Here is a 26898-nt window from a genome sequence, read left to right as displayed (position 1 = left end):
AATGCTGTGTCGACAGTTCCAAGGGGCGGGGCTATACACTGCGCAGTTCTGTATTCGAACGTCTGATGCCGTCTCCATAGCAACCATGCAATGTGTAACTAACCTCAAGTAACGAGCACGAGTGGGGCGGGGCAACGTGACAGGCAGCGACTTCCACCAATCACTGAGGAGAGTTCTGTCTGGTGAGCCAATCAGAAATGCGGTGGGGCAGTTGTACAGTCCCTGCTGGTTGGGAGCTGCGTCCATAGTAGCAGGTGAAGGCTCGGGCTGGTGCTGGGAGGATCCCCATCCTGAGACTGAAGGTGACATTTTACCCCTATAATCTATACGGAGACATTTCTTTCATCCTTTGCTCTTAATGTCTTTTCTTGCTCATGTTGATGCTACTTGGAAAAGTTCTGCAACTCCCTATAAGTGATGTGTAAAGTTATAACTGTCCAGTATTCTGGGTAAGAAGGATTTATGATATTTTGTATTGAATGGGAACATCCAATAATCATCCCATAGATACCCTCAATCAGGGCCATTAGGTGACACAGTCCCAGGGGCCCCTCATTGCCTTTGATTTTACCCCATAGTGTCCTCCAGGGGCAAACATAAAAATCATGGGGCCCCATAGCAGAAGTCCTAATTAACCCCACCCCCCCAAAAAAAATATATATATTCTTCGGGGTCACAGACCAGCATACTTTGCAGCCCTTATGAAGAAATTATCCTCCTAATAAAGACCCTTAGTGTTCGCATTAAGATCCCCCTTTCATGGTCCCCATAAAGTATGTTGCCAACAAAAGTGCTCTGTATGATACCCCCACAGTGATTTCCTGCACAGATCTCTCCACATGTGATAACCCCATATTATCCCCAACCCACAAAGTTTGATACCACCTCAGTGACCCCAACACAGTATATTGGCTCCAACATGGCCTTCCTTGTAATATAACCACCCTCCATACCACTGGTGGACACAGACAGGAAAGGGCCCCTGTGCAAGTACAATATGGGCCCTTTGCACTCCATTAGCTCATCATAATGCCCAATTCCATCTGCTTTTCGAGGTAGAAACGAGCCCTCTTACCTCTTGGGTAAGGTTGCACCAATTATATGTCCACCCCTGCTCCATACACTATAATGGCCCTTACATAACTCTCCACACAATTTGATGGCTCATCCACATTGTATAATGGCCCCTCCAAGCAGTATAATGGCCCCCACATAGTCCTGCAAACAGTATAATGCCCCCCCCACACAGTTGAATGTGAGATGCCAGGCGGGAGGAGGAACCCAACTCACGGGCCCCATAGCGGCTGCATGGTCTATCACTATTTGCGGTACACCGCTGAGTCCTTGTATGGGCCTCCTATAGCACATATAACACATATTGTAATGTTACACTGTGTTGTAAAATCCCCGCTCTCTTGTGAAGCCCGGCCTGTGCGGTGCAAACATGACAAAGATGGGAGCCATCAGTAGGCCCCTGATTGCCATTGCCATTCCAGGTGTCCGGATGTTGCAAAACATGAAGATGACATTGGGTACAATATTTTGCGCTTGTTAGGAACCCATTACAGTCTTATAATCTGGTTGATGACTGGGCACTCAAAAATAGGGAGAGAGGGGTGTCGTACACTTATATCCCAGGATGTGGCCATTGCTTTTCAGTTCTGTAGTCCTGGGTTCAAGTCCCACCAAGTATAACATCTGCAGGGAGTTTGTGTTGACTTCCTTCGGGTACACTGGGGTGCTCCTCCAAAACACCATAGAGATACTGATAGGCAATTTATGTTGTGATCCCCAATGAAGACAGTGATGACAATGCCTGTAAAGCACATAGAACATTAGAGTAGGAAGGGACCTCCAGGGTCATCGTGTCCAGCCACCTGCTCAATGCAGGATTCACTAAACCATCTCAGACAGATGTCTGTCCAGTCTCAGAAGACTTCCAGTGAAGGGGAACTCACCACCTCTCGTGGCCGCCTTTTCCACTCATTGATCGCCCTCTCTGTCAAAAAGTTTTTTCTAATATATAATCTGTATCTTCTCCCTTTCACTGTGACATCCCTTCAGATTCTTGTAGACAGCTATTAAGTCTCCTCTTAGCTAAACACTTCCAGATCCTTTAACCGTTCCTCATAGGACATGCAGAATATGGTGGAGCTATATATGAAAGTATAATAATAAAAAAAAAATAGTAAGTTATCTAGTGGGTGTAATCCTTCCATTTGGACTATCACCTGTTATCATAAATATAACCTTAATAAGTCATTTAAAACAATGTATCATTCCATTGAACGTTATTTACAATGTTGTATTGGAGATTTCCTGGGGATCAACTGTTTAAAGGGGTTGTCCACTACTTTCACATTGATGCCCTATCCACTGGATAGGGCATCAATGTATGATCTGCTGGGGTCCGGCACGCAGCACCCCCGCCGATCAGCTGTTATCGGTGCCGGCGTGAAGTTCTTACCTGCGCTGCATGGCCGTCAAGTTGTAGTGGCTGCCGCTTGTTTCTGCACATCCGCCTCCCATTCAATTGAAAGGGAGGCGGAGGTGCAGTACCCCGCGACGGCCACTACAGATGGATGGCCAAGCATCGTCAGGATAACAGCTGATCGGCGGAGGGTGCTGTGTGTGGGACCCCGGCAGATCATACATTGATGCCCTATCCTATGGATAGGGTATCACTGTGAAAGTAGTGAACAACTTCTTTAAACCCAACCACTTAGGTGTGTAGGTAAATGGGGTCCAAAAGGTAATATCCCGTTTCCTTAGGGAAAATAAAGGCTTAAGAAGACACCAATCTTGTAAATGGCTCATGGTAGGTCTGGTACAGATGTGGCCTTGGGATCCTAAGTCCAAGTTACATCTTTCCTAGTAGACTGATATTATCTACTGACAGGTCTGTGTGACATATAAGAAGATTGCTTTTGAACAAATTTACCCATTAAAGTAAAATTTAGCGTATATATCATTATATATCAAGGAACCTGCTGTGTAGTTGTATTGTGATTGGTGCACAATGGACCCCCCTGTTGCAAGTTATGTCTTAAGCCCCTATAATTACACTGTTGATCAGCTGTTTGCTGTGGGTCCAGGTTTAGACCCCCATCCCTACATCCCAAGAAACCAACACATATTAGACCTACAATACAGTCCTACAGAGAAGATGTAGTATTACATGCCAGCCATTGATCTTGTAGTTGTTTTCAGAGTGAATCCCATCTGACAACTGTGTCCATCCTGGGATTCATGATATATGGATCATACAACAACTCGGAGAGCGATCACCTCATTGAGACACATACAATTGTAGCTGAAAGTTTTGGGACTGAGACAAATTCTGGTTTTCACATTTTGCGACTTTTGTGTTTTCCGCTCTTTTTTAGTCAGATGTTTCTCTTGTTACTGACGGACAATTATAAACATTTCATAAGTTTTTAGACTTTTCCTGACAAATCCATGAAGTTTCTGTGACGCCTCAATATTCCCAGCGCCGCCCCTTATTCTCCACACTTCTGCCCCTTATTCTCCACACTTCTGCCCCTTATTCTCCACACTTCTGCCCCTTATTCTCCACACTTCTGCCCCTTATTCTCCACACTTCTGCCCCTTATTCTCCAGACTTCTGCCCTTCCCCCGGCAGCTGGATATCGGCTTCTGGGCAGATCCTGACTGATGGCCGCCCGTTCTTGTCTCATCAGAGCTCGAAAGTTATCACAATTTCTGAGTTTTGTCGCTTTTTGTGGATTGACCGCAGGTGATCTGGGGAGTTTCTGGCCATGGACCCAAAATGTCAATGTTTTGTTCCCTGAGACACTTAGTTCTCAATTTTCCATGTGACCTGGTCTCCATCATGGGAGGATAATCATCATCACCACATTGTCTTGGATGATGGGAGAAGTTGGTCTTGGAGGAGGTTTAGATCCCGTTCTTTATTCATGGCCGTGTTCTTAGGTAAATTGTGAGTGACCCCCTCCATGGATGTGAAGCCCCCACACATGAATGGTCTCAGGAGGCTTTACTGCTGGCATACAAAGGACTCATGGGAGCGTCACCTTCTCTTCTCTGGATAATCATTCTTTCAGATGTCTCAAACAGTCAGAAGAGGCTTCAGTGAAATTAACTTTACCCCTGTCCTCTACACTTCATTCCAGGAGCAAACTACCACTGGTGCAACCTGTGCAGCCGCATGGGGTGTAACAGGGCCTTCTCTACCTCCAAAGCAGCAAGCAGCTTCTGTCACTGATACATGAAGGGGAGCATTATAATCAACTATTGGACTGCAAAGTTCCCATATATTGCCCTTGTACAAAGGCCCCCTTTTGTCTGTGTCTATCCCAATCCCTGTACTGTCAACAGAATTTCAATGTGTTATTTATATTTTTTTGGAGAGAAGTGTTTTTTTTTTGCTGCCCTTCTTGACACCAGGCCATACTCCAAAAGTCTTCGCCTCACCATGCGTGCAGATGTACAGACGGACTGACACTTGCCTGCTGCCATTCCTGAGCAAGCTCTGCACTGGTGTTGAACTAATCACATAGCTGAATTCTTGATGGTTCTGGCATGTGCTGGACTTTCTTGGGTGCCCTGGAGCTTTCTTCACAGCAATTGAACTTCTCTCTTTAAAGTTCTTGATGATCTGATATACAGCATATGGTTGATTTAGGGGCAATTTTACAAGAAGCAATGTCCTTGACTGTAAAGCCCGTATGATGCAAAACAATGATGACTGCATGTGTTTCCTTGGAGGTAACCGAAGTTAACAGAAAAAGACAATGGGCTCTATATATCAAAGCTTTTATGCCAGAATTTTGTTGTGAAAGGCTTTGAAAAGGTTCAACGTTTTGGCACAACGCTAGGCTGTGCTAATTTTTTTTGACTTTTGGCGTTCTCACCCACTTTTGCCCTGCTCCGACGAGCGTCTTAGACAGGAGTAAGATTTGTTGCGATGCGCACACCGAATGAATCAGGAGCATCTGACTCTAGCACACCTCCTTATCAAGACCGGCATGATAACCGCCGGTCTTGATGAATCTGGGCCAATGATTTCAAGCACCAGCCCCATTTTATTGCAACTAGTCTGCTCTTATAATTCAATCAGCATTACAGCTGATATCAGCTGCCTTGTCCTCATTAACACTTTCTCCTGAGCTAATGAGTAGATCACTGAAATGATGTCAGCAGGTCATTTTGTGGTAGGGCTAAAATTAATTAGAAATGGGATTTTTGTGATGAAAAGAGATGAAAGAGAAAGAGGTGGCAAAAGGGAAGGGGGTTCAGTAACGCTCTGGCCAGTGCCCCTGCATGGTTCTTCTTCCCCCTCCATTCAAGGACGCCGGCATACTCACCGCCCCGTCCGTGCGGCGTGCTCCCTGCTTCCTTGTGTGCGCGCTGCACTTCCCAGCAACACGCCTAATGTGTGCGCGTGTGCTCCTTTGCTCTTAAAGGGGCAGAGTGCGCATATAGTAAAATGCCCCTAGCCTATAGCACACCTATAGTACACCTGCAAAATGGCTCCCAGCCAATGAGGCATCCTGTTTAAAAGGCACCCTCTCCAATAGGGAGGTGCCAAGCAACACATTCAGTCATGAGGTAGTGTGGTATTTTACCAGTGAAGTTGTGAGGTCCCCTGGTGCTGTTGTGGCCCCATCCTAAACCCAAACCCCTGGTCCTTGTGCGACTAGTGCCTGAACCTCATCTCCTGGTCCGTGTGCAGCCAATGGATGTACGTGTATTCTGTGTCTCTGGACTGCTATAACCAATCTCCAAACACAGAAGCTTGCATCGGCGACACCTGAACCCTGAAGCCGCTCCGGCGAAACTGTTTTGCCAGAGGATCTAGAATTTTGCAATCTGTAAGGAGCCTGAGTCTGTATCCGCGTCAGTAACCAATGTGCCTGAGGATCCTAAACCTAGTTGTCTGAATGACACCCAAGTCCATGTTTTTGTCTGTATACCTGACCCCTGGGGTCAGCAGCTGTAGTATCGGGGGCTACCTAGGAGTGGAACCTGGTGGCTACCTGCAGCCAAGCCTGACTCCACCATCAGCAGCTCTGGTAGCCGCTTAGCCTCTCCTAGGCAAGCCCGGCCCTAGGGCACAGTAAATCCATGAATCATGTGCCCCACCTGCGTGCGTAGCTTTAATTTTCATGGTAAGGAATGACTTTGCAATTCTTTTGCAGTTCATCTGCTTTCTCTTCATAACAGTTTAGAGTTAATGCAAATTGCCACTTTAAATACTGAAACAGCAAACTATGTAACCCAAAATCTGTGTCCGTCTCAAAACGATAATATTGCGGTTGTATCATGCTCTGATCATTATTACAGGCGCTTATATAGGATACTGTATTTAGTAACTGCATGGCGTGCATGCATGCAAAGATCAGTATATTCGCCACAATTAGTTGGAGAAAAATTCATAATCATTTGAAAAAAAAACACAAATCTCTTAAAAAAAGTATTTTATCACGATATTCTCTGGCCAAGATGTCCAGATGTCCATGCTTATCAGATTTATCAAAGTACAAGAAGTACTACACAAAGGTCGGCAATTGACCATGAAGTTATTCTGACAGAGTAGCCAACAGCTGTGCACAAAAATATTAAGTATATTTTTTTATTCCGAATTTAACCCTATAGTCACTATTCAGTATATGTTTTGTGTAACTATATTAACTATATCAGCTCAATATTCTAACATGAGTGACAGGGTCTTTGTAATTGGCCCCAAGCAGAGAACCTCCTCTATGATGTCCATGGGTATATTTTGTAAGAATTGTTTTTTTTTTAAGGCAACCCCTTTACATTTTGAGAGAAGATATTGTATATATAATTGTAATGTGGTTGCTGGTTACTGCAATAGCCCAAAGTAATGTAGAGGGTTGGATGTAAAGGCAAATTATTAGATTCCCTCTTTTGTTTGCAAATATTTACTTTATCACCAGTTCTTCTAGAATAGTATAGGTAGAAGCAGAGTTGGTACCGCTATGGGGTAACACACCACCCACCTATAGCAAAAAATGCACCTACAGCTTATATATTAAGTGGGCAGGTTGGTGTCATGTTTATCCCCCACTACTCATTCCTTGTAGGAAAAAGGGGCAACTGGAACATTGACCCAGTTCCTCAATCCATATGAAGAAGGGGAGCCAGAGTTAGCACCACACAACATCACTCTTGTCTACAGGTTGTCTCTGGTAATGTAGATCACAGTTTCATTGTAGTGAACACAGCTGAGGTGCAATACCACGCACAACCTGTGGGCAGGAGTGTCACTGTTTCAAGAAAAAATAAAGCAGTCATTTTTTAATCCTTTAAAATGGTAATATACTGATGCCCACTGTCCTCTTTTGCTGGAAAGTCTATGGCATTTTGCAAATTCCAGTTAAGAATGTTTAACTAGATCTGTCACTCAATAACCGAGATCAGGCGTGACATCGGGGAACGGATCTAGGGTGAGAAACAACTCATAATAATCGGAACAAAGCCATTATTATATGTTATTTGAGGGACTTCATACCAAAGCCAGGTAAACTCTCTTTTTGCCGAGGGTAGGGGTTTGCAGAAGCCCCCCTTATACTCCTCAGCCACAATACAATTAGCCATTTTCCTCTATAGCATTATATGTGGTATTGTCTGGCTTTTCTGATTCCCCTCAATGGATCCCTAGGTGATAGCCTGCTCCATCTGCTTCCATAACTCCATTAATTTCTGTAGAATGACACCTCATGGCAAAAATTTTGCTGCACGACAGAGCAATGGTGGCGTTTTGTGTCCATGAATCACCCACTACATTGATGCCCAATGATCAGCTGTAGCCCATTAAGCTTTACTCACTTTTCAAAGAGTTGTCAGAGCTGGCAGGGACTGGCTTGAAAGAGCCAAATGTCGTAACATTTTTGCAAAACTGCAAGTTTCACAAAATTTTCGCAAAATTTCAAACATTTTTTCCTTCAAAATTTTGGCAAATCTGTTTTGTGAACCGAGGCCATCGCCTTATATTTTATATAGCAGATGTCCAGCTCTGATACGCAATAACAATCTTCTTTTTTGTCGTTGCGTTTTTTATACCTTTTTTGATACTTTTTTGGTTCAGTTTTTCAAAAAAATGTTTTTTTCATGCACTTTTTTTTAGTGCAGAAACTCTAGGATTCTGGCATTAAAACCACAATTGCACTTGGTACAAGTGATTTTTTAAGTCTCCCTATATAAGACTGAAGAGAAGAAAAAAAGCAACAAAAAGCACATAGTTCAGTGGTGTCTTTAAGCGGTAACGAAAAGTTAAAAATGGACAACACTGGGATGCAGAATGGACGGCATCTAAGTGCTGCCTGTTTTTATCATGGACCTGCTCATTTTAATTTTTTTAATTCCCTCAACCTTCTGGCTCTCACTGAAACCTGGATCCAGCAGTCAGACACCACCGTTGCTGCAGCTCTCTCCTATGGTGGCCTACACTTCTCTCATACTCCGAGACCTGACAACAGATCAGGTGGAGGTTTTGGTCTGCTTCTTTCAACAAAATGTAGTTTTCAGGTTATCCCCCCAGTACCCTCCCTTATCTTCCCGTCTTTTGAGGCCACACAGTCAGACTCTACCGGCCCTTCGCCCTGCGGGTGGCGGTTGTCTATCGCCCTCCAGGTCCCTCCCGTCAGTTCCTGGATCACTTTGCTGCCTGGCTTCCAAATTTTCTATCCTGCGACATCCCCACGATAATCATGGGAGATTTTAACATCCCAATTGGCGATCCTCTTTCCCCATCTGCCGCTCACCTTTTATCACTAACCTCCTCCTTCGGCCTTTCACAGCTTGCTAATTCTCCTACACATGAAGACGGGAACACATTGGACCTGATCTTCTCCCGGCTTTACTCAGTACATGACTTTACTAACTCTCCCCTTCCACTCTCTGACCATAATCTTCTTTCATTCTCTGTCAAGAACTGTGACTCTACTCAAGACACCCCCACTTTCCACACTTATAGAAATATATGCGCCATTAACACCCAGAAATTTATGAAAAAGTTGCAATCATCATTGGCCCCAATCTCCTCCCTCTCATGTCCCGACTCTGCACTGAAGCTTTATAACGAAATAATGCTATGCGCCCTGGATGAAGCCGCACCTCCTACACAAAGAACAATTCGGCATAGACGGCGAAAACCCTGGCACACGCCTCAAACACGTCTTCTCCAGCGGTGTTCCAGGTGCTCTGAAAGGCTGTGGAGAAAATCTAATCTGCCCGAAGATTTCCTCCATTATAAATTTATGCTGAAAACTATAACTCTGCCCTTCACCTCTCCAAACAAACCTACTTTAACAACCTCATAATCCCACTTTGCAATAATCCTAAACGACTCTTTGACACGTTTCATTCTCTCCTCAATCAAACAGCACAGGCCCTGATCACCGACCTCAGAGCTGACGATCTGGCCAATTATTTCAACGAAAAAATAGACCATATCCGACAGGAAATTTTCTCCCAATCCCCAAACGTTATGCATGCTCTCCCCCGCCATATGGTATCTTGCTCACTTTCTGACTTCGAACCAGTCACGGAAGATGAAGTGATCAGGCTCCTTGCATCTTCTCGCCCTACTACCTGCACCAGTGACCCTATTCCCTCACATCTCCTTCAGTCCCTTGCTCGAGCTGTCACCACTCACCTAACTAAAATTTTCAACCTCTCTCTCTCTCATCTCGTATCTTTCCCTCTTCTTTTAAACACGCCAGCATACATCCATTACTTAAAAAACCATCCCTTGACCAGAACTGCACGGCCAACTACAGACCTGTTTCCAATCTTCCCTTCATCTCTAAACTCCGGGAACGCCTGGTCCATTCCCGTCTAATCCGCTATCTCTCAGACAACTCTCTTCTTGACCCTTTACAATCTGGTTTCCGCTCTTTACATTCTACTGAAACTGCCCTCACTAAAGTCTCTAATGATCTACTAACAGCTAAATCTAATGGTCACTACTCCCTGCTGATTCTCCTGGATCTCTCTGCAGCATTCGATACTCAGGATCATCAGCTCCTCCTCACTATACTCCTCTCTATCGGCCTCAAGGACACTGTTCTCTCCTGGTTCTCCTCCTATCTCTCTGACCGCTCCTTCTCTGTGTCTTTTGCTGGCTCCTCCTCCTCCCTACTTCCTCTTACTGTCGGGGTTCCTCAAGGATCAGTCCTAGGCCCCCTTCTTTTCTCCTTATACACCGCTCCTATTGGACAAACAATCAGCAGATTCGGTTTTCAGTACCATCTCTATGCTGATGACACCCAATTATACACCTCTGCTCCGGACATCACCCCTGCATTACTACAAAAGACCAGTGATTGTCTTTCTGCTGTGTCTAACATTATGTCCTCCCTCTGTCTAAAACTGAATCTGTCAAAAACTGAACTACTCGTATTTCCTCCCTCCACTAACCTACCTGTGCCCGATATTGCCATTTCCGTTTGTGGCTCAACCATTAGTCCCCAGCAACCAGCCCGCTGTCTTGGGGTCATTTTTGACTAAGATCTTTCCTTCACTCCTCACATCAAATCACTCGCTTGTTCATGTCATCTACACCTCAAAAACATCTCAAGAATCAGGACTTTTCTCACCTTTGACTCAGCAAAAACTCTTACTGTAGCTCTTATTCATTCCCGTCTGGACTACTGCAACTCTCTACTAATCGATCTCCCTCTTACTAAACTCTCCCCTCTCCAATCCGTCCTTAACGCAGCAGTCAGGATCATATTCCTCGCCAACCGCTACACCGATGCCTCTTCCCTGTGCCAGTCATTGCATTGGTTACCCATCCAATATAGAGTTCAATTTAAACTTATCACGCTTACCGACAAAGCGCTCCATGCTTCAGTACCCCCCTACATCTCCTCCCTTGTCTCAGTCTACCACCCTACACGTGCCCTCCGTTCTGCCAGTGACTTAAAACTAAAATCCTCCATAATCCGAACTTCCCTCTCCCGTCTCCAAGATTTCTCGCGTGCTGCGCCAATTCTTTGGAATGCACTACCCAGGACAGTTCGATTAATTCCCAATACCCACAGTTTCAAGCGGACCCTAAAAACCCATTTCTTTAGACTGACGTGTCGCCTCCACACACTACCTGTCCATCCCAGTTGTCGGTCCCAGTTTTCCCGCATATTAAAATCTTCTTCAATTTCAGGTTCATACCAGCCATGAACTTAATAGCCTCGGTCAGGACTGCACACATACTGGCAGGCGACCAGTCCATGTATTATTTATCCTATTTAGTATATCAAGGCTGCATTATACAATATATGTACACTTTACCTTTTGTGTCTCCCCCATTTCCTCATAGACTGTAAGCTTGCGAGCAGGGCCCTCACTCCTTTCGATATGAGATATGTTTATTCTCTATTGTTTGTATAAGTCCCCCCTAAAATTTGTAAAGTGCTGTGGAATATGTTGGCGCTATAAAAATAAAAATTATTATTATTATTATTTTAATGGGCAAGTTTGATCCGCAGATGTCCCTGTTTTTATTTTTTTTACATTTATTTTAGTTTCATTTTAGTTTTTTAGTTTTTCATCCAGATGGTAAAAATAGACACATGGACCAAAAGAGGATGAAACTTTGCATGCTTGTGACTTCAATACTCTGGATATAAAGTTCTGACCCATTCTAGAAGTTGTGTCTTTGTCGTGAGCTCCAAGGGCCAAATGATGGGGCAGTTTTTGAAGCATTAATTGGCTGCATTAGTCTCCAACCCTCAGCATGCCCTGATTTTTTTGCGTCAGGTTGTAGTTCATCGACACCCCAGGAAGAATACACATGTACCATCATGTACATTTTCTTGATGCTGCACGTTACTGTAAGTCTCCATGGTTCTCTGTGCCCTCCAGATGGCCGGCACTGCGAGACACGACCGCGAGATGGCGATGCAGGCAAAGAAGGATTTATCCACATGTTCAGATCCGGTAGAGAAGCTTCGTCTGCAGTGTCTCTCCCGGGGGTCTGCAGGGATCAAAGGTCTGGGAAGGTGAGCAGAAGATTGTGCCTATTACCACTAACGTACTCTAATGATAATGAAACGACTCTGCTTATCCTGTCTCAGTCTGTACAGAAATGTTTCTGACGGTAATAGCCATCATTGTTCTCCTCTTTCTTCAGAGTATTTAAGATCATGGATGATGATAACAGCAGGTCGTTGGATTTTAAGGAGTTTTTAAAAGGATTGAGTGATTATGGCGTGATGATAGACAAGAATGAGGCTATGCAGCTTTTCGGAGTATTCGACAAAGACGGAAGTGGAACGATAGACTTTGATGAATTCTTGGTCACATTACGGGTGAGTGACTTTGATGAACAAAGGGTTAATGTTTTTGTTTTTTTTCATATATGTTAAAAGTAATCTATTGTCAGAAGTCATTGGGTACCCCTTTATGTTATCCATACGCCCCAATAAGTGTAATCCAGATAGTACAACCTTTTCAAGAGTTCACTTCCTAAGCCTGTATGGCACATCCATGGGGAGCTTCACCTACCAGAATTGCAAAGGTCAAGTAATCCCCTTTCCCGACCACCAGACTCTCCATATAGGACAGAGTCCCATTCTCCTGATAGGTGGGACCTGCACATATCAGACATTTATAGTATCTCCTGTGGATGGTCTTGTTTCTCTTATCACCCACAAGGTAAAAACTTATTTTAGTGCACGTGTTCTGTAACTTACCATCCACACGTAATCAGTATTATGCCAGCACTATAAGTGCTGGTGCTTCCTTTTCTCATTTCCCAGCCTACATTGCTCCTACCATTCTGTAACGTCTTGCCTGACCAGAATTGAAATCTTACCTCTCTGTCATGCCATTATGTAGTACGACAGCTATTAGAGTAGTAGAGTACACCTGCCCCCGCAAAGAAAAAGACCCGCCTCCATTTCTTGTAGAGATACCAAGACCCCCCCTACTTCCTGTAGAGAGGCATAGATCTGCCCTCCCATCCTTTACAGAGACTAAGACCCGCTCTTACTTCCTGTAGAGAGACAAAGACCCACTTCTTGTAGAGAAACAAAGATCCACCATTCGTCATGAAGTAAATATCGGAAATAGGAGTATCCCTGTGCTCTCTGGAGTCATGACAATCCAATGATAAGATACAATGCAGGTTTATTGTCAACGTACATCTATGGTTGTTGTAAGGCAGCACTAGTCATCATAATGGGGGATACTCGCTGCACCGGGTCAATTAATGCACACCAGCAATGTCTTTCCGGTTTTCACACTTCAGCAGTTTATTGCACTTCATAAACCGCAGTTCACACATATAATGTTCACGAGCCCAAGTGGCAGACAGGCCCACGTGGCCCAGGTTACAGCCTTCAGCAAGGTAATAGTTTAGCAATGTCCATACAAGTGTCCATATAACAAAGTGTATTACCTTTGCCGGGTTTAGTTGCTGCAGTCCATTTAATCCGCCACCACTGTGGCTTTAAGGCTTTCCCAGGTGGGGGTCTCTAGCCGTCATCCCGTCTAAGGCTACTGGAATGTTTCACTCGCACACATCCAGTCTGTGCCTTTCCGGACTCTTCACCAAGCCGCTGCCTTCCAAGGCCACTAGCATCCACTCACAGGATCCAGTCTCGGCCTTTCAGGCTGCCAGGCTTCACTCAGCCTCACGAGGCCTCACACGAACGGTGTCCCACACACATGGGAACAGGCCTCACGCCCAACACACCGAACACACCTGTCTCCCATCAAGCAGGGTTTATATATCCATCCCATACACACACACACACAGACAGGACCTTGCTGATGTCACAGTCATGTGATCAGACAGACATTCTGTGCGCGCAGGACCTGTGCTATGTCACAGTCATGTGACCAGTCACCTGAGGGGGAAGGTACATGGTCAGGTAAAACACATCCTGGACCATTACTGTAATGCCAGCAAGTCACTGCATTACATACCCCCCCCCCCTCTGTTCAAACTTGTGGGGTTGAACACATAATATACTCAATCACATTATAACCCACGGTTCACACAGAGACCATGTACTTTACAATTGTGCTACTCAGCCCCTGGAACATTAGTCAACGACATTAGCCCATTCCTTAGGGACCTACCATTTGTCACTGTCACTGACTTAGTCAGGTCACCTTTCCGGGTCGTAACCTTGTCAGAGCTCCCCCGCTACCAGCGGTCAGTTGTAACCTTGTCAGGTCTCCCCCGCTCCCAGCGGTCAGTCATAACCTTGTCAGGTCTCCCCCGCTCCCAGCGGTCAGTCATACAGCGGTGTGACTCACATGCCCTGGTATCTAAGGTCCGGTTCGACTCCGTACTGTCCCGTCCTCTATTGGGTCGTTTGTATGGGCTGCTCAAACCTGAGTTACTGGAGGTCTCACTACCTGTAAACCCACGCCCACTACTCTCAGGACATCTTGAAAGGTGCCTAACTCCAGCTATAGCTGTTCTGTTATTTAGGGGGCCCTTTCTCTGTCTGGTCTTATAATTTCTTGACGGCTTGTTCCGTCTTCAACCGGAGAAACCGCTTCGTGCGAATACATCGCCAGTGCACATCACTTAGGATAGCCACCCTCTTCACTGTGACTTCGGTCGTGGACAGGACCACCAGCTGTTTAGCTTCTGAGGTCAGGTACACCTTACAGGCTCCCACAGCCTTCCTAAACTGTTCATGCACGGACTCACTGGTGCATTCTTCCCTCAAATCCTCACATACATCTACGAGGCATTTGTAACGAGACATTTGTGTCTCACCAGTGGTTTCCAGACGATCACCCAGCTCAGGTTTCAGGGACAACTAACCTCCAGCTTCTTCACCCTGTATGCTTCCCCTGAGCTGACTCACAGCTACAAATTCACGAATTTTCATCTTAACCACTTCCATCTCATATTTATCTGTGGTTAACACTCTTTTAGCTCTCCTCAGGTCCACCCTCTCTTGGTATAAGGGAGTGAGTGCAACGTGTTCGCCCTTTTTCTTCTCCAAGAAGGCCTCGTTCACTGAGTGATACTTTGTCAGGCGACGTTTGAGCCCGGAAACTTCTTCCTCTAGCTCCGCCACTCGCCTCTCAGCGGCCCGTCTCTGAAGCTCTTCCTGCTTCCAATGGGTTTGTAGCGACTCCTTGAGCTCCTTGATCTCGGCTCCTACATCCACCGAATCATCCGAGCTCACATCACTCGAGGAGGTATCTGCTTCATACCTCCCATCACCAGCGGCCAACTCCTGGCCCTGGTCTGTGGCTTCTCCGATAGACTCCTCCATCTGTTTCTGCTCAGCCTCCATCTTGCTGAGCCTTTCCTTAAGGCACGTCTCTGCCCTCTGGAGATTATCACAGGACGTCTGCAGCTCCTTCACCTGAGCTTCCAGACCTAAGGTCCTTCTGCGGAGATCACCATTTTCATTACGGGTGTCCTGGAGAGTGGTCTCAACCACTTGGCGCCTGTGCTCTGCATCCACCTTATCATCCTCTAGTTTTCCTTTAACCCTGAGGAGATCCTCATAGTCTCTCTTGATTTGTTGCAGTTCCCTCATGAGTTCACCATATTCCTTCTTGGAGTCACATAGCTCCCGGTTGAACTGTTCGTGCAGTCGTTTTAGGTTTTGGTCACGTCCGGAAACTTCAACCTGCAGCGCCTCTTTTAAGGCAGACAGCTCTCTATCCCTCTGGTGTAGTCCCTCATCCAGCTTTTGCTTCACTTGTATTAGCTCTACGTGTACCAGGGAGAACCGATCTTTCAACTCGCACAGCTCATCTTCAAACTCCGCTTTGTCAAGCCCCAACTGAAAAACCTCCTCTTTATTTCTCTGGAACTTTTCCTTCCAATTGTTGACTTCCTTGCTGTTTTCCTCCAGTTCTCGCTGCCAGTTCCTCACAACCTGGTTTATTTTCTGCCGTTCAGACTCCAGGCTCCGCTGGTCTGAGGACACGATCTCCAGGTTTCCACATAGTTGCTGCACGTCACTCTGACACTGCTGGCTGATAGGCTCCAGCTCTTGGTCACGACTGGCCGCCTCCTCTTTCAGGGCTGTCAGATCCTTCTGACTCGGTACCGTACCGGAGGTTGCTACTGGCAACGTCACCTCCTCTTCTGCCTCGGAAGGAGGATCCACCCCTGAAACAAAGGCACACAGTACTACATTTTCCTTATTTTCACTTTCAGCCAAGTCTACAGGAGCAACCTTTTTGTGGCCCTTGCGCCGTCTACGAGATGGGGACTTTCTCACCTCGTCTAGCCCCTCCTGACTGACCTCTCCTTCTACTTTCGTAATGTCCCCGTTAGCTACGGGGTCTGTGTCACTCCCCATGGTGTTGTGGACTAACACGTCACCTCCCACTTTGACGTCACCCCCTTCTACTGGAGCTACCCCGTTATCAACGGTCACATTGTCATTTTTAGGAGGTACCAACCCACCACCAGTAATTTTTTTGGATTTTCTATCCTCCACGCTGTTTTGAACAACCGCCCCTTTTTTAGACTCCGCCCCCTTTTTAGCAACCACACCGGCAGGGGAATTTTTACAAGAAAAATCAACAATAGTCTCAGGACTCAGTTCACAACAGCTCTTACCACCTCCCCGGGCACACTGGGACAACAAGGGCGCCCCCGGAGAGTTCACGGAATGGTCCACTGCCGCCTCTCTGTAACGGGCCAACAGCTCCTGCCCTTCCTGCACCACGACCTCTTGTCGTTTCTCCCATACCTGCTGTTGTTTCTCAAATGCCTGCTGCGAGTCCTGTTGTTGTTTCTCCCATACCTGCTGTTGTTTCTCAAATGCCTGCTGCGAGTCCTGTTGTTGTTTCTCCAATGCCTGCTGCTGCGACTCCAACAGGCATTTCAATCGCTCAACAGCTTCAGACTCATCTGCTGCTCCCTTCACAGCCATCATTATCTGCTCCTGCATTTCTTCAGGAAACTCCATTATGCCGAAGAGCGATTGCACACGGTCATCTAACTCCTTCTCCATTCCGTCTGGAGATACTGAACCATTCATGGCCATCACGGTACACACTAGACACTTTACACCGCTCTCCCTGAAAATTTTCGTGGCCCCGCCGAGCCACAGCAAAACCGGATTTGAGTGCGACGACAACCTTCGCAACCCCGCCGAGTTGCAGCCAGATGCTTTAAACTTCGTGAGCCCCGCCGAGCCACAGCAAACCAGGTTTGAGTGCGACGACAATCTTCGCAACCCGGCCGAGTTGTAGCCAGATGCTTTACCACACTCGTCGATCTGTGCCGTTGCCCCTAGCAACCGGGCTGCAGTTGCCCCTAGCAACCGGGTTGTCATTGCCGCTAGCAACCGGGCTGCAGTTGCCTCAACCAACCAGACTGCAGTTGCCTCAACCAACCGGACTGCAGTTGCCCCTAGCAACCGGACTGCAGTTGCCCCTAGCAACCGGGTTGTCGTTGCCGCTAGCAACCGGGCTGCAGTTGCCCGCATTCTCGAACCATATGTAAGGCAGCACTAGTCATCATAATGGGGGATACTCGCTGCACCGGGTCAATTAATGCACACCAGCAATGTCTTTCCGGTTTTCACACTTCAGCAGTTTATTGCACTTCATAAACCGCAGTTCACACATATAATGTTCACGAGCCCAAGTGGCAGACAGGCCCACGTGGCCCAGGTTACAGCCTTCAGCAAGGTAATACTTTAGCAATGTCCATACAGGTGTCCATATAACAAAGTGTATTACCTTTGCCGGGTTTAGTTTCTGCAGTCCATTTAATCCGCCACCACGGTGGCTTTAAGGTTTTCCCAGGTTGGGGTCTCTAGCCGTCGTCCCGTCTAAGGCTACTGGAATGTTTCACTCACACACATCCAGTCTGTGCCTTTCCGGACTCTTCACCAAGCCGCTGCCTTCCAAGGCCACTAGCATCCACTCACAGGATCCAGTCTCGGCCTTTCAGGCTGCCAGGCTTCACTCAGCCTCACTAGGCCTCACACGAACGGTGTCCCACACACATGGGAACAGGCCTCACGCCCAACACACCGAACACACCTGTCTCCCATCAAGCAGGGTTTATATATCCATCCCATGCACACACACACACAGACACAGACAGGACCTTGCTGATGTCACAGTCATGTGATCAGACAGACATTCTGTGCACGCAGGACCTGTGCTATGTCACAGTCATGTGACCAGTCACCTGAGGGGGAAGGTACATGGTCAGGTAAAACACATCCTGGACCATTACCGTAATGCCAGCAAGTCGCTGCATTACATAGTCCTGAAGAAGGAGTCGGTGTGACTCTTAAACACGTTGACAATAAACCTACATTTTACCTTATCATTGGATTATCGTGACTCCAGAGAGCGCAGGAATACTTCTACTTCCGATATTTATTTCTGACAAAATTCATGGAAGCTGCTGCATCTTGATTGTAGGCTTTTTAGGTGTTGTGTCTCACACAACCCGATAAGGTGAGCGGTTCTACTTAACTTTTATAAAACTTTTTACCTGGATTAGACCCTATTGAGCTTTTACATTTTTTGTATACCATTACATGATGTAGAGAGACAAAGACCCACCTCAATGTCTTGTAGAGAGACAAATACCCATCCTCATTTCAAGTAGGAAGACAAGGTCTCACCCCTACTTCCTGCAGAGAAAAAAAGACCCACATCCCCTCACTTCCTATAGAAGGACAAAGGTCCTCCCCCACCTACTGTAGAGAGACAAAGACCAGCCCCTACTTCCTGTAGAGAGTCAAAGACCTGCTAACAATTCTTGTAGAGACAAAGACTCACCCCCACAACTTTTAGACAGAGGAAGACATTCCTCCACTTCCTGTAGAAAGACAAAGGTCCTCCCCCACCTACTGTAGAGATAAAGACGAGTCCCCACTTCTTGTAGGAGACAAAGGCTCATGCCTAATTCCTGTAGAGAGAGTGAGACATCCCTTCACTTCCTAATGAACAACATATGTCCTCCCTCACCTACTGTAGAGAAACAAAGACCAATCCCTACTTCCTGTAAAAGAGACAAAAACCCACCCCCACTTCCTGTACAGAGAAAAAGGTCCATTCCATTTCCTTTAGCGAGACAAAGACCTGTCCCACTTCTTGTAGAGAGACAAATACCAACCCCTCCTTCCTTTAAAGAAGCAAAGACCCACCCCCACTTCTTTTAGAGTGACCAAAACATGTCTCCCCTTCTTGTAGAAAAACAAAGGTCCTCCCTCACCTACTACAGAGGCAAAAACCTGGCCCCATTTCCTGTAGAGAGACTAAGACCTGACCCACTTCGTCAAGACAGACAAAGAACGCCTCTGCTTCCTGTAGAGATGCAAATACTTATCCTTACTTCATATGGAGACCTACAGTACAGACCAAAAGTTTGGACACACCTTCTCATTTAAAGATTTTTCTGTATTTTCATGACTATGAAAATTGTACATTCACACTGAAGGCATCAAAAGTATGAATTAACACATGTGGAATTATATACTTAACAAAAAAGTGTGAAACAACTGAAAATATGTCTTATATTCTAGGTTCTTCAAAGTAGCCACCTTTTCCTTTGATGACTGCTTTGCACACTCTTGGCATTCTCTTGATGAGCTTCAAGAGGTAGTCACCGGAAATGGTCTTCCAACAATCTTGAAGGAGTTCCCAGAGATGCTTAGCACTTGTTGGCCCTTTTGCCTTCACTCTGCGGTCCAGCTCACCCCAAACCATCTCGATTGGGTTCAGGTCTGGTGACTGCGGAGGCCAGGTCATCTGGCGTAGCACCCCATCACTCTCCTTCTTGGTCAAATTGCCCTTACACATCCTGGAGGTGTGTTTGGGGTCATTGTCCTGTTGAAAAATAAATGATGGTCCAGCTAAACGCAAACCGGATGGAATAGCATGCCTCTGCAAGATGCTGTGGTAGCCATGCTGGTTCAGTATGCCTTCAATTTTGAATGAATCCCCAACAGTGTCACCAGCAAAGCACCCCCACACCATCACACCTCCTCCTCCATGCTTCACGGTGGGAACCAGGCATGTAGAGTCCATCCGTTCACCTTTTCTGCGTCGCACAAAGACACGGTGGTTGGAACCAAAGATCTCAAGTTTGGACTCATCAGATCAAAGCACAGATTTCCACTGGTCTAATGTCCATTCCTTGTGTTCTTTAGCCTAAACAAGTCTCTTCTGCTTGTTGCCTGTCCTTAGCAGTGGTTTCCTAGCAGCTATTTTACCATGAAGGCCTGCTGCACAAAGTCTCCTCTTAACAGTTGTTGTAGAGATGTGTCTGCTGCTAGAACTCTGTGTGGCATTGACCTGGTCTCTAATCTGAGCTGCTGTTAACCTGCGATTTCTGAGGCTGGTGACTCGGATAAACTTATCCTCAGAAGCAGAGGTGACTCTTGGTCTTCCTTTCCTGGGGCGGTCCTCACGTGAGCCAGTTTCTTTGTAGCGCTTGATGGTTTTTGCAACTGCACTTGGGGACACTTTCAAAGTTTGCCCAATTTTTCAGACTGACTGACCTTCATTTCTTAAAGTAATGATGGCCACTCGTTTTTCTTTACTTAGCTTCTTTTTTCTTGCCATAATACAAATTCTAACAGTCTATTCAGTAGAACTATCAGCTGTGTATCCACCAGACTTCTGCACAACACAACTGATGGTCCCAACCCCATTTATAAGGCAAGAAATCCCACTTATTAAACCTGACAGGGCACACTTGTTAAGTGAAAACCATTTCATGTGACTACCTCTTGAAGCTCATCAAGAGTGTGCAAAGCAGTCATCAAAGCAAAAGGTGGCTGCTTTGAAGAACCTAGAATATAAGACATATTTTCAGTTGTTTCACACTTTTTTGTTAAGTATATATTTCCACATGTGTTAATTCATAGTTTTGATGCATTCAGTGTAAATGTACAATTTTCAAAGTCATGAAAATACAGAAAAATCTTTAAATGAGAAGGTGTGTCCAAACTTTTGGTCTGTACTATAGATCCGCCCCCCATTTCTTGTAGAAAGACAAAGACCTGCCATTACTTCCTGTAGAGAGAGAAAGACTCACCCCCAATTCTTTTAGGGAGACAAAGAGTCAGTCCTACTTCCTGTAGATAAAACAAACACCCACCTCTACTTCTTGTGGAGAGACTAAGATATGACCCCACTTCTTTTATAACTACTAAGACACACCCGGACTTCCTGTAGAGAGACAAAGACCCTCTCCCACTTATGTAACGACTAAGACCCCCCCACTTCCTGTAGAGAGACAAGGACATACACCCACTTTCTCTAGAGACAAAAAGACACCCCCACCTACTCTATAGCGACAAAGACACACCCCCACTTCCTCTAGAGAGACAAAGACACACCTCCACTTCCTCTAGAGAGACAAAGACACTCCCCACTTCCTTTAGAGAAACAAAGACACCCCGCACTTCCTCTGGAGAGACAAAGACGCCCCGCACTTCCTCTAGAGAGACAAAGACACCCCCCTCTTCCCATAGAGAGACAAAGACACCCCCACTTCCTCTAGAGAGACAAAGACACACCCACTTCCTCTAGAGAGACACAGACACCCCCCCACTTCCTGTACAGAGACAAAGACACCCCCCACTTCCTCTAGAGAGACAAAGACACCCCCCACTTCCTCTAGAGAGACAAAGACACCCCCCACTTCCTATAGAGAGACAAAGACACCCCCCACTTCCTCTTCTTGTAGAAGTGAAATTCAAAAAATATAAAATGAAAGTACAGGGATCATTTAAGTGAAACAATACTAAATTTGATAACTTTTGTTGTGCGATCTTTAGTTACGCCTGTACTGTAGTCCCGAGGTGCAGTAACAGTTCTTCTGATTGATACTGGAATCTGTCAACACTGCGCCGACAAACACACCCAGAAGAGCTTAACTGGGTATCTGCAGTGCAGCACTGTCTGCAAAGTGTCTCATGTGAGATTATTCCTCCTCCCTGAATGTAGATCAGCAGAACAGGCTTTCTATAGACACTGAACCAGCAGGTGCTACTGAAATTTTGAGTTCAGAAACCTGTAGAATTTTGAATCTAGCTTTTTCTTATCCCTTTGGAAATGCATATGTTTTTTTTTTTTTTTTTGCTTTTTTCGGTTTGGTTTCGTTTTTTTCCTCTCACCTTTCAAAATCTATGACCTTCTGATTTTCATGTCGACATAGTGGTATAAGGACTTTTTTTTTGCTGGATGAATTTCAGTTGTGAATGACACCATTATTATTTTTATTATTCAGTTTTACCATTCACTTTACCACATATTGCACTGAAGATGGGAAAAAATGGGGGTTTTGTTGTTTTTTTATTTTATTTTTACAATGTTCACTTTCTAGTTTAAGTGAACTAGTAAATTTGTTCAATGGGTCAGAATGGTTATGATGATATCAAATTTATACATATATATATATACCGTAAATATTTTTTGATTAACTAATTAGAAAAAAAGTGAAACAAAATTCTGAATTTTTTTTTCTGGGAGACATAATATTTGGGGGTCATTAAACTTTCTGATCTATTTTTATTCCATTTATTTGGGGGGGGAGGCAAAGAGACAAAATATAACTGATTCTGCCATTTCAATTGTTTTGGTTTCACCTTATCAGGCAAATATTTTAATATTTTACTAGTTTGGGCAATTACGCGCGCAGTGATAGCAAATATGTTATTTTTTTTATATTCTTTACATTTTGTCATTTATGTTTTTGGGAAAAGGGGGTCATTTTACATTATATATACTGTATATCTATAATATAATCGTACAAGCGTCCCTCTGTCTGAAGCCTTTATAGACTGCGCAAGCGCGACACGCCTGCGCAGTCTGGCTCCAGACAGAAGAGCGCATGGAGACATTACAGGTAAGAGGAGTGTATGGCACCGGAGATCGCAGTATGTATAGACACTGAACGCATACTGCGATCTCCGGCGCCATACATACATACTTACCTGACCGGGAGGAGCGTTGCCGCGGCGCCTCTCTTCTCGCCGGAGACCGGGGCAGGAGTGAAGGTGTTGGAATCGGCGCATGCGCAAAGCGCTATCCGGTGCCATTTTACTGAAGACACATTTGCAGTGTGTCTTCAGCAAAATGGCACCGGACAGCGCGGTATGGGCACGCGCGTACTCCGGCGCCACACTCCTCCCCCGGCCTCCAGCAGAGCAGGACACAGCAGCGCTGGAGCACAGGGAAGAAAGGTGAGTATAAGGGTATGTGCCCACGTAGCGTTTTACAAGCGTATTTGATGCGGAATTTCCGCAGCGGAAACGCTTGTAAAACGCTTGGTAATCCGCACCCTATGGTCCCCAATGAGAATCCCCAAGTTCTATGCCCATGCTGCGGATTTTTCCACAGCGTTTTTGATGCGCACAAAAATCCGCAGCATGTCAATTAATTTTGCGTTTCCGCATGCGGAATTGCCTTTGCAATGCAATAAAAAACGCAAGGCAATTCCGCATGTCGAAAACGCGCGATAAACACTTGCGAAATTTCGCATGCGTTTTTCCGGGAAAGGACATGCGGAAATGAAGCGCAAATTTTCCGCTTCATTTCCGCAACGTGGGCATATACCCTAAGTGTTTTTTTTTGTATGTGTGCAGCGTGAAAGGGATGAGGGGGCCACACATACCAGGATTGGGGGTTGAGGGGGGGCACACATACCAGGCTAGGGATAAGGGGGCACCATGCATACCAGAATTGGGGAGTGAGGGGGCCACACATACCAGAATTGGGGGATGAGGGAGCCACACATACCAGGATTGGGAGATGAGGGGGCCACACATACCAGGATTGGGGGATGAGGGGGCCACACATACCAGGATTGGGGGATGAGGGGGTGACACATACCAGGATTGGGGGATGAGGGGGTCACACATACCAGGATTGGGGGATGAGGGGGTCACACATACCAGGATTGGGGGATGAGTAGGTCACACATACCAGGATTGGGGGATGAGGGGGTCACACATACCAGGATTGGGGGGATGAGGGGTACCATACGTACCAGGGGTGATGGGTACCATACATACCAGGATTGAGGGGTGAGGGGACCATGCATACCAGGATTGGGTTATGAGGGGCCATATATACCAGGATTGGGGGATGAGGGGTACCATACTTACCAGGGGTGAGGGGACCATGCATACCAGGATTGGGAGGGTGAGGGGTACCATGCATACCAGCATTGGGGAGTGAGGGGGGCCATGCATACCAGGATTGGGGATGAGGGGTGCCATGCATACCAGGATTGGGGATGAGGGGTGCCATGCATACCAGGATTGGGGATGAGGGGGGCCATGCATACCGGCATTGAGGATGAGGGGTGCCATGCATACCAGAATAGGAATGCAGGGTACCATGCATACCAGGATGATGGATGGGGTGCTGTGCATACCAGGATGAGGGGTACCATGCATACCAGTATAGGGATGAGGAGTGCCATGCATACCAGGATAGGGATGAGGGGGCCATACATACCAGGATTGGGGATGCGGGGTACCATGCATACCAGAATGAGGGATGGGGTGCCATGCATACCAGGATGAGAGGTACCATGCGTACCAGAATAGGGATGAAGAGGCCATACATACCAGAATTGGGATGATGGGTGCCATGTATTCCAGGATGAGGAGTACCATACATACCAGAATAGGGATGCGAGGTACCATGCATACCACGTGAACATGTATTCCCACTAAAACAATAGATTATATTTAGTTGATTTAAAAAACACACACCAAAAAAATCCTGTGTATTAAAATATTTAGCTGTCTTATTAGAAGATAATAAGGGCTCCCAAAGTGATACGATGGCCTCGACAAGCCCTGATATGCCACTAATTCAATCCTGCCTAGCGTGGAGGTTGGCACCCTAAAATTGTGTATTTGGCGCCCCCACTCAGCGATGGCTGTCCCTGTTAATCTCGATCAGGTGATCTAAACAGGGTAATAAGGTGACTGCCTGGTCTAATACAGAGTTGCTCCTATTTCTAATCAAAGTATACAGGAGATATTGATAGACATTTTGACAAAAAGAAAATTGATAGACTTATCTTGTATCATATTAACGCCTCAACTCGTTTCCCCAACCGTGTCTGGTTCATCAGGAGGCCGATGTAGATATTATGGAATCATGAAAGCTGGAGCTGCATGATGAAAGCTGCTGCAGGATGGCTGGCTCTAAGAGCTACAGTGGTGGCCAAAAGTATTGGCACCCCTGCAATTCTGTCAGATAATACTCAGTTTCTTCCTGAAATGATTGCAATCACAAATTCTTTGGTATTACTATCTTCATTTAATTTGTCTTCAATGAAAAAACACAAAAAGAATTGTCCTAAAGCCAAATTGGATATAATTCCACACCAAACCTAAAAAAGGGGGTGGACAAAAGTATTGGCACTGTTTGAAAAATCATGTGATGCTTCTCTAATTCGTGTAATGAACAGCACCTGTAACTTACCTGTGGCACCTAACAGGTGTTGGCAATAACTAAATCACACTTGCAGCCAGTTAACATGGATTAAAGTTGACTCAACCTCTGTCCTGTGTCCTTGTGTGTACCACATTGAGCATGGAGAAAAGAAAGAAGACCAAAGAACTGTCTGAGGACTTGAGAAACCAAATTGTGAGGAAGCATGAGCAATCTTAAGGCTACAAGTCCATCTACAAAGACCTGAATGTTCCTGTGTCTTCCGTGTGCAGTGTCATCAAGAAGTGTAAAGCCCATGGCACTGTGGCTAACCTCCCTAGATGTGGACGGAAAAGAAAAATTGACGAGAGATTTCAACGCAAGATTGTGCGGATGGTGGATAAAGAACCTCGACTAACATCCAAACAAGTTCAAGCTGCCCTGCAGTCCGAGGGTACAACAGTGTCAACCCGTACTATCCATCAGCGTCTGAATGAAAAGGGACTGTATGGTAGGATAGCCAGGAAGACCCCACTTCTTACCCCGAGACATAAAAAAGCCAGGCTGGAGTTTGCCAAAACTTACCTGAGAAAGCCTAAAACATTTTGGAAGAATGTTCTCTGGTCAGATGAGACAAAAGTAGAGCTTTTTGGGAAAAAGCATCAACATAGAGTGTACAGGAAAAAAAAAGAGGCATTCAAAGAAAAGAACACGGTCCCTACAGTCAAACATGGCGGAGGTTCCCTGATGTTTGGGGTTGCTTTGCTGCCTCTGGCACTGGACTGCTTGACCGTGTGCATGGCTTATGAAGTCTGAAGACTACCAACAAATTTTGCAGCATAATGTAGGGCCCAGTCTGAGAAAGCTGGGTCTCCCTCAGAGGTCATGGGTCTTCCAGCAGGAAAATGACCCAAAACACACTTCCAAAAGCACTATAAAATGGTTTGAGAGAAAGCACTGGAGACTTCTAAGGTGGCCAGCAATGAGTCCAGACCTGAATCCCATAGAACACCTGTGGAGAGATCTCAAAATGGCAGTTTGGAGAAGGCACCCTTCAAATATCAGGGACCTGGAGCAGTTTGCCAAAGAAGAATGGTCTACAATTCCAGCAGAGCATTGTAAGGAACTCATTGATGGTTACCAGAAGCGGTTGTTCGCAGTTATTTTGGCTAAAGATTGTGCAACCAAGTATTAGGCTGAGGGTGCCAATACTTTTGTCTGGCCCATTTTTGGAGTTTTGTGTGAAATGATCAATGATTTGATTTTTGCTTCATTCTCTTTTGTGTTTTTTCCTTGCAAGCAAATTAAATGAAGATAATAATACCAAAGAATTTGTGATTGCAATCATTTTCAGGAAGAAACGGAGTATTATCTGACAGAATTGCAGGGGTGCCAATACTTTTGGCCACCACTGTATGTCAGAGGCCAGGTTTAAATATCCCCCATGTTGATAGATAGAACATTCCCCACGCCCCTAAGAGAGAGCTTATCCATGTGTCAATGGGCTCCCCCGTCCCCAGG

At 45.8% G+C, this 26898-nt stretch overlaps 1 protein-coding gene across 4 annotated transcripts in view; it reads left to right on the top strand.

Moving 5' to 3' along the window:
* The first annotated feature begins 151 nt into the window (after positions 1 to 151).
* The window catches only part of CAPSL (calcyphosine like), a 37935-nt gene continuing 11188 nt past the window's right edge, over positions 152 to 26898 (top strand). For 2 of the 4 annotated variants that reach the window (XM_073681622.1, XM_073681616.1), the window contains exons 1-3: positions 152 to 302; positions 11875 to 12011; positions 12143 to 12320. In XM_073681622.1, the coding sequence (XP_073537723.1) occupies positions 11875 to 12011; positions 12143 to 12320 (315 nt within the window). In that variant the 5' untranslated portion in view covers positions 152 to 302. Of the gene's footprint in view, positions 303 to 7371; positions 7529 to 11874; positions 12012 to 12142; positions 12321 to 26898 lie in introns of those variants that run through there. The other 2 variants (XM_073681624.1, XM_073681630.1) reach the window with 2 other exon arrangements.

Source organism: Phyllobates terribilis, unplaced genomic scaffold (genome assembly GCF_046119375.1).
Source record: "Phyllobates terribilis strain yellow unplaced genomic scaffold, ASM4611937v1 Scaffold_1__5_contigs__length_1240528914, whole genome shotgun sequence".
NCBI lineage: Eukaryota > Metazoa > Chordata > Amphibia > Anura > Dendrobatidae > Phyllobates > Phyllobates terribilis.
The sequence above is the reverse complement of the archived record's forward strand: the minus strand, read 5'-3'. Positions and strand labels throughout refer to the sequence as shown.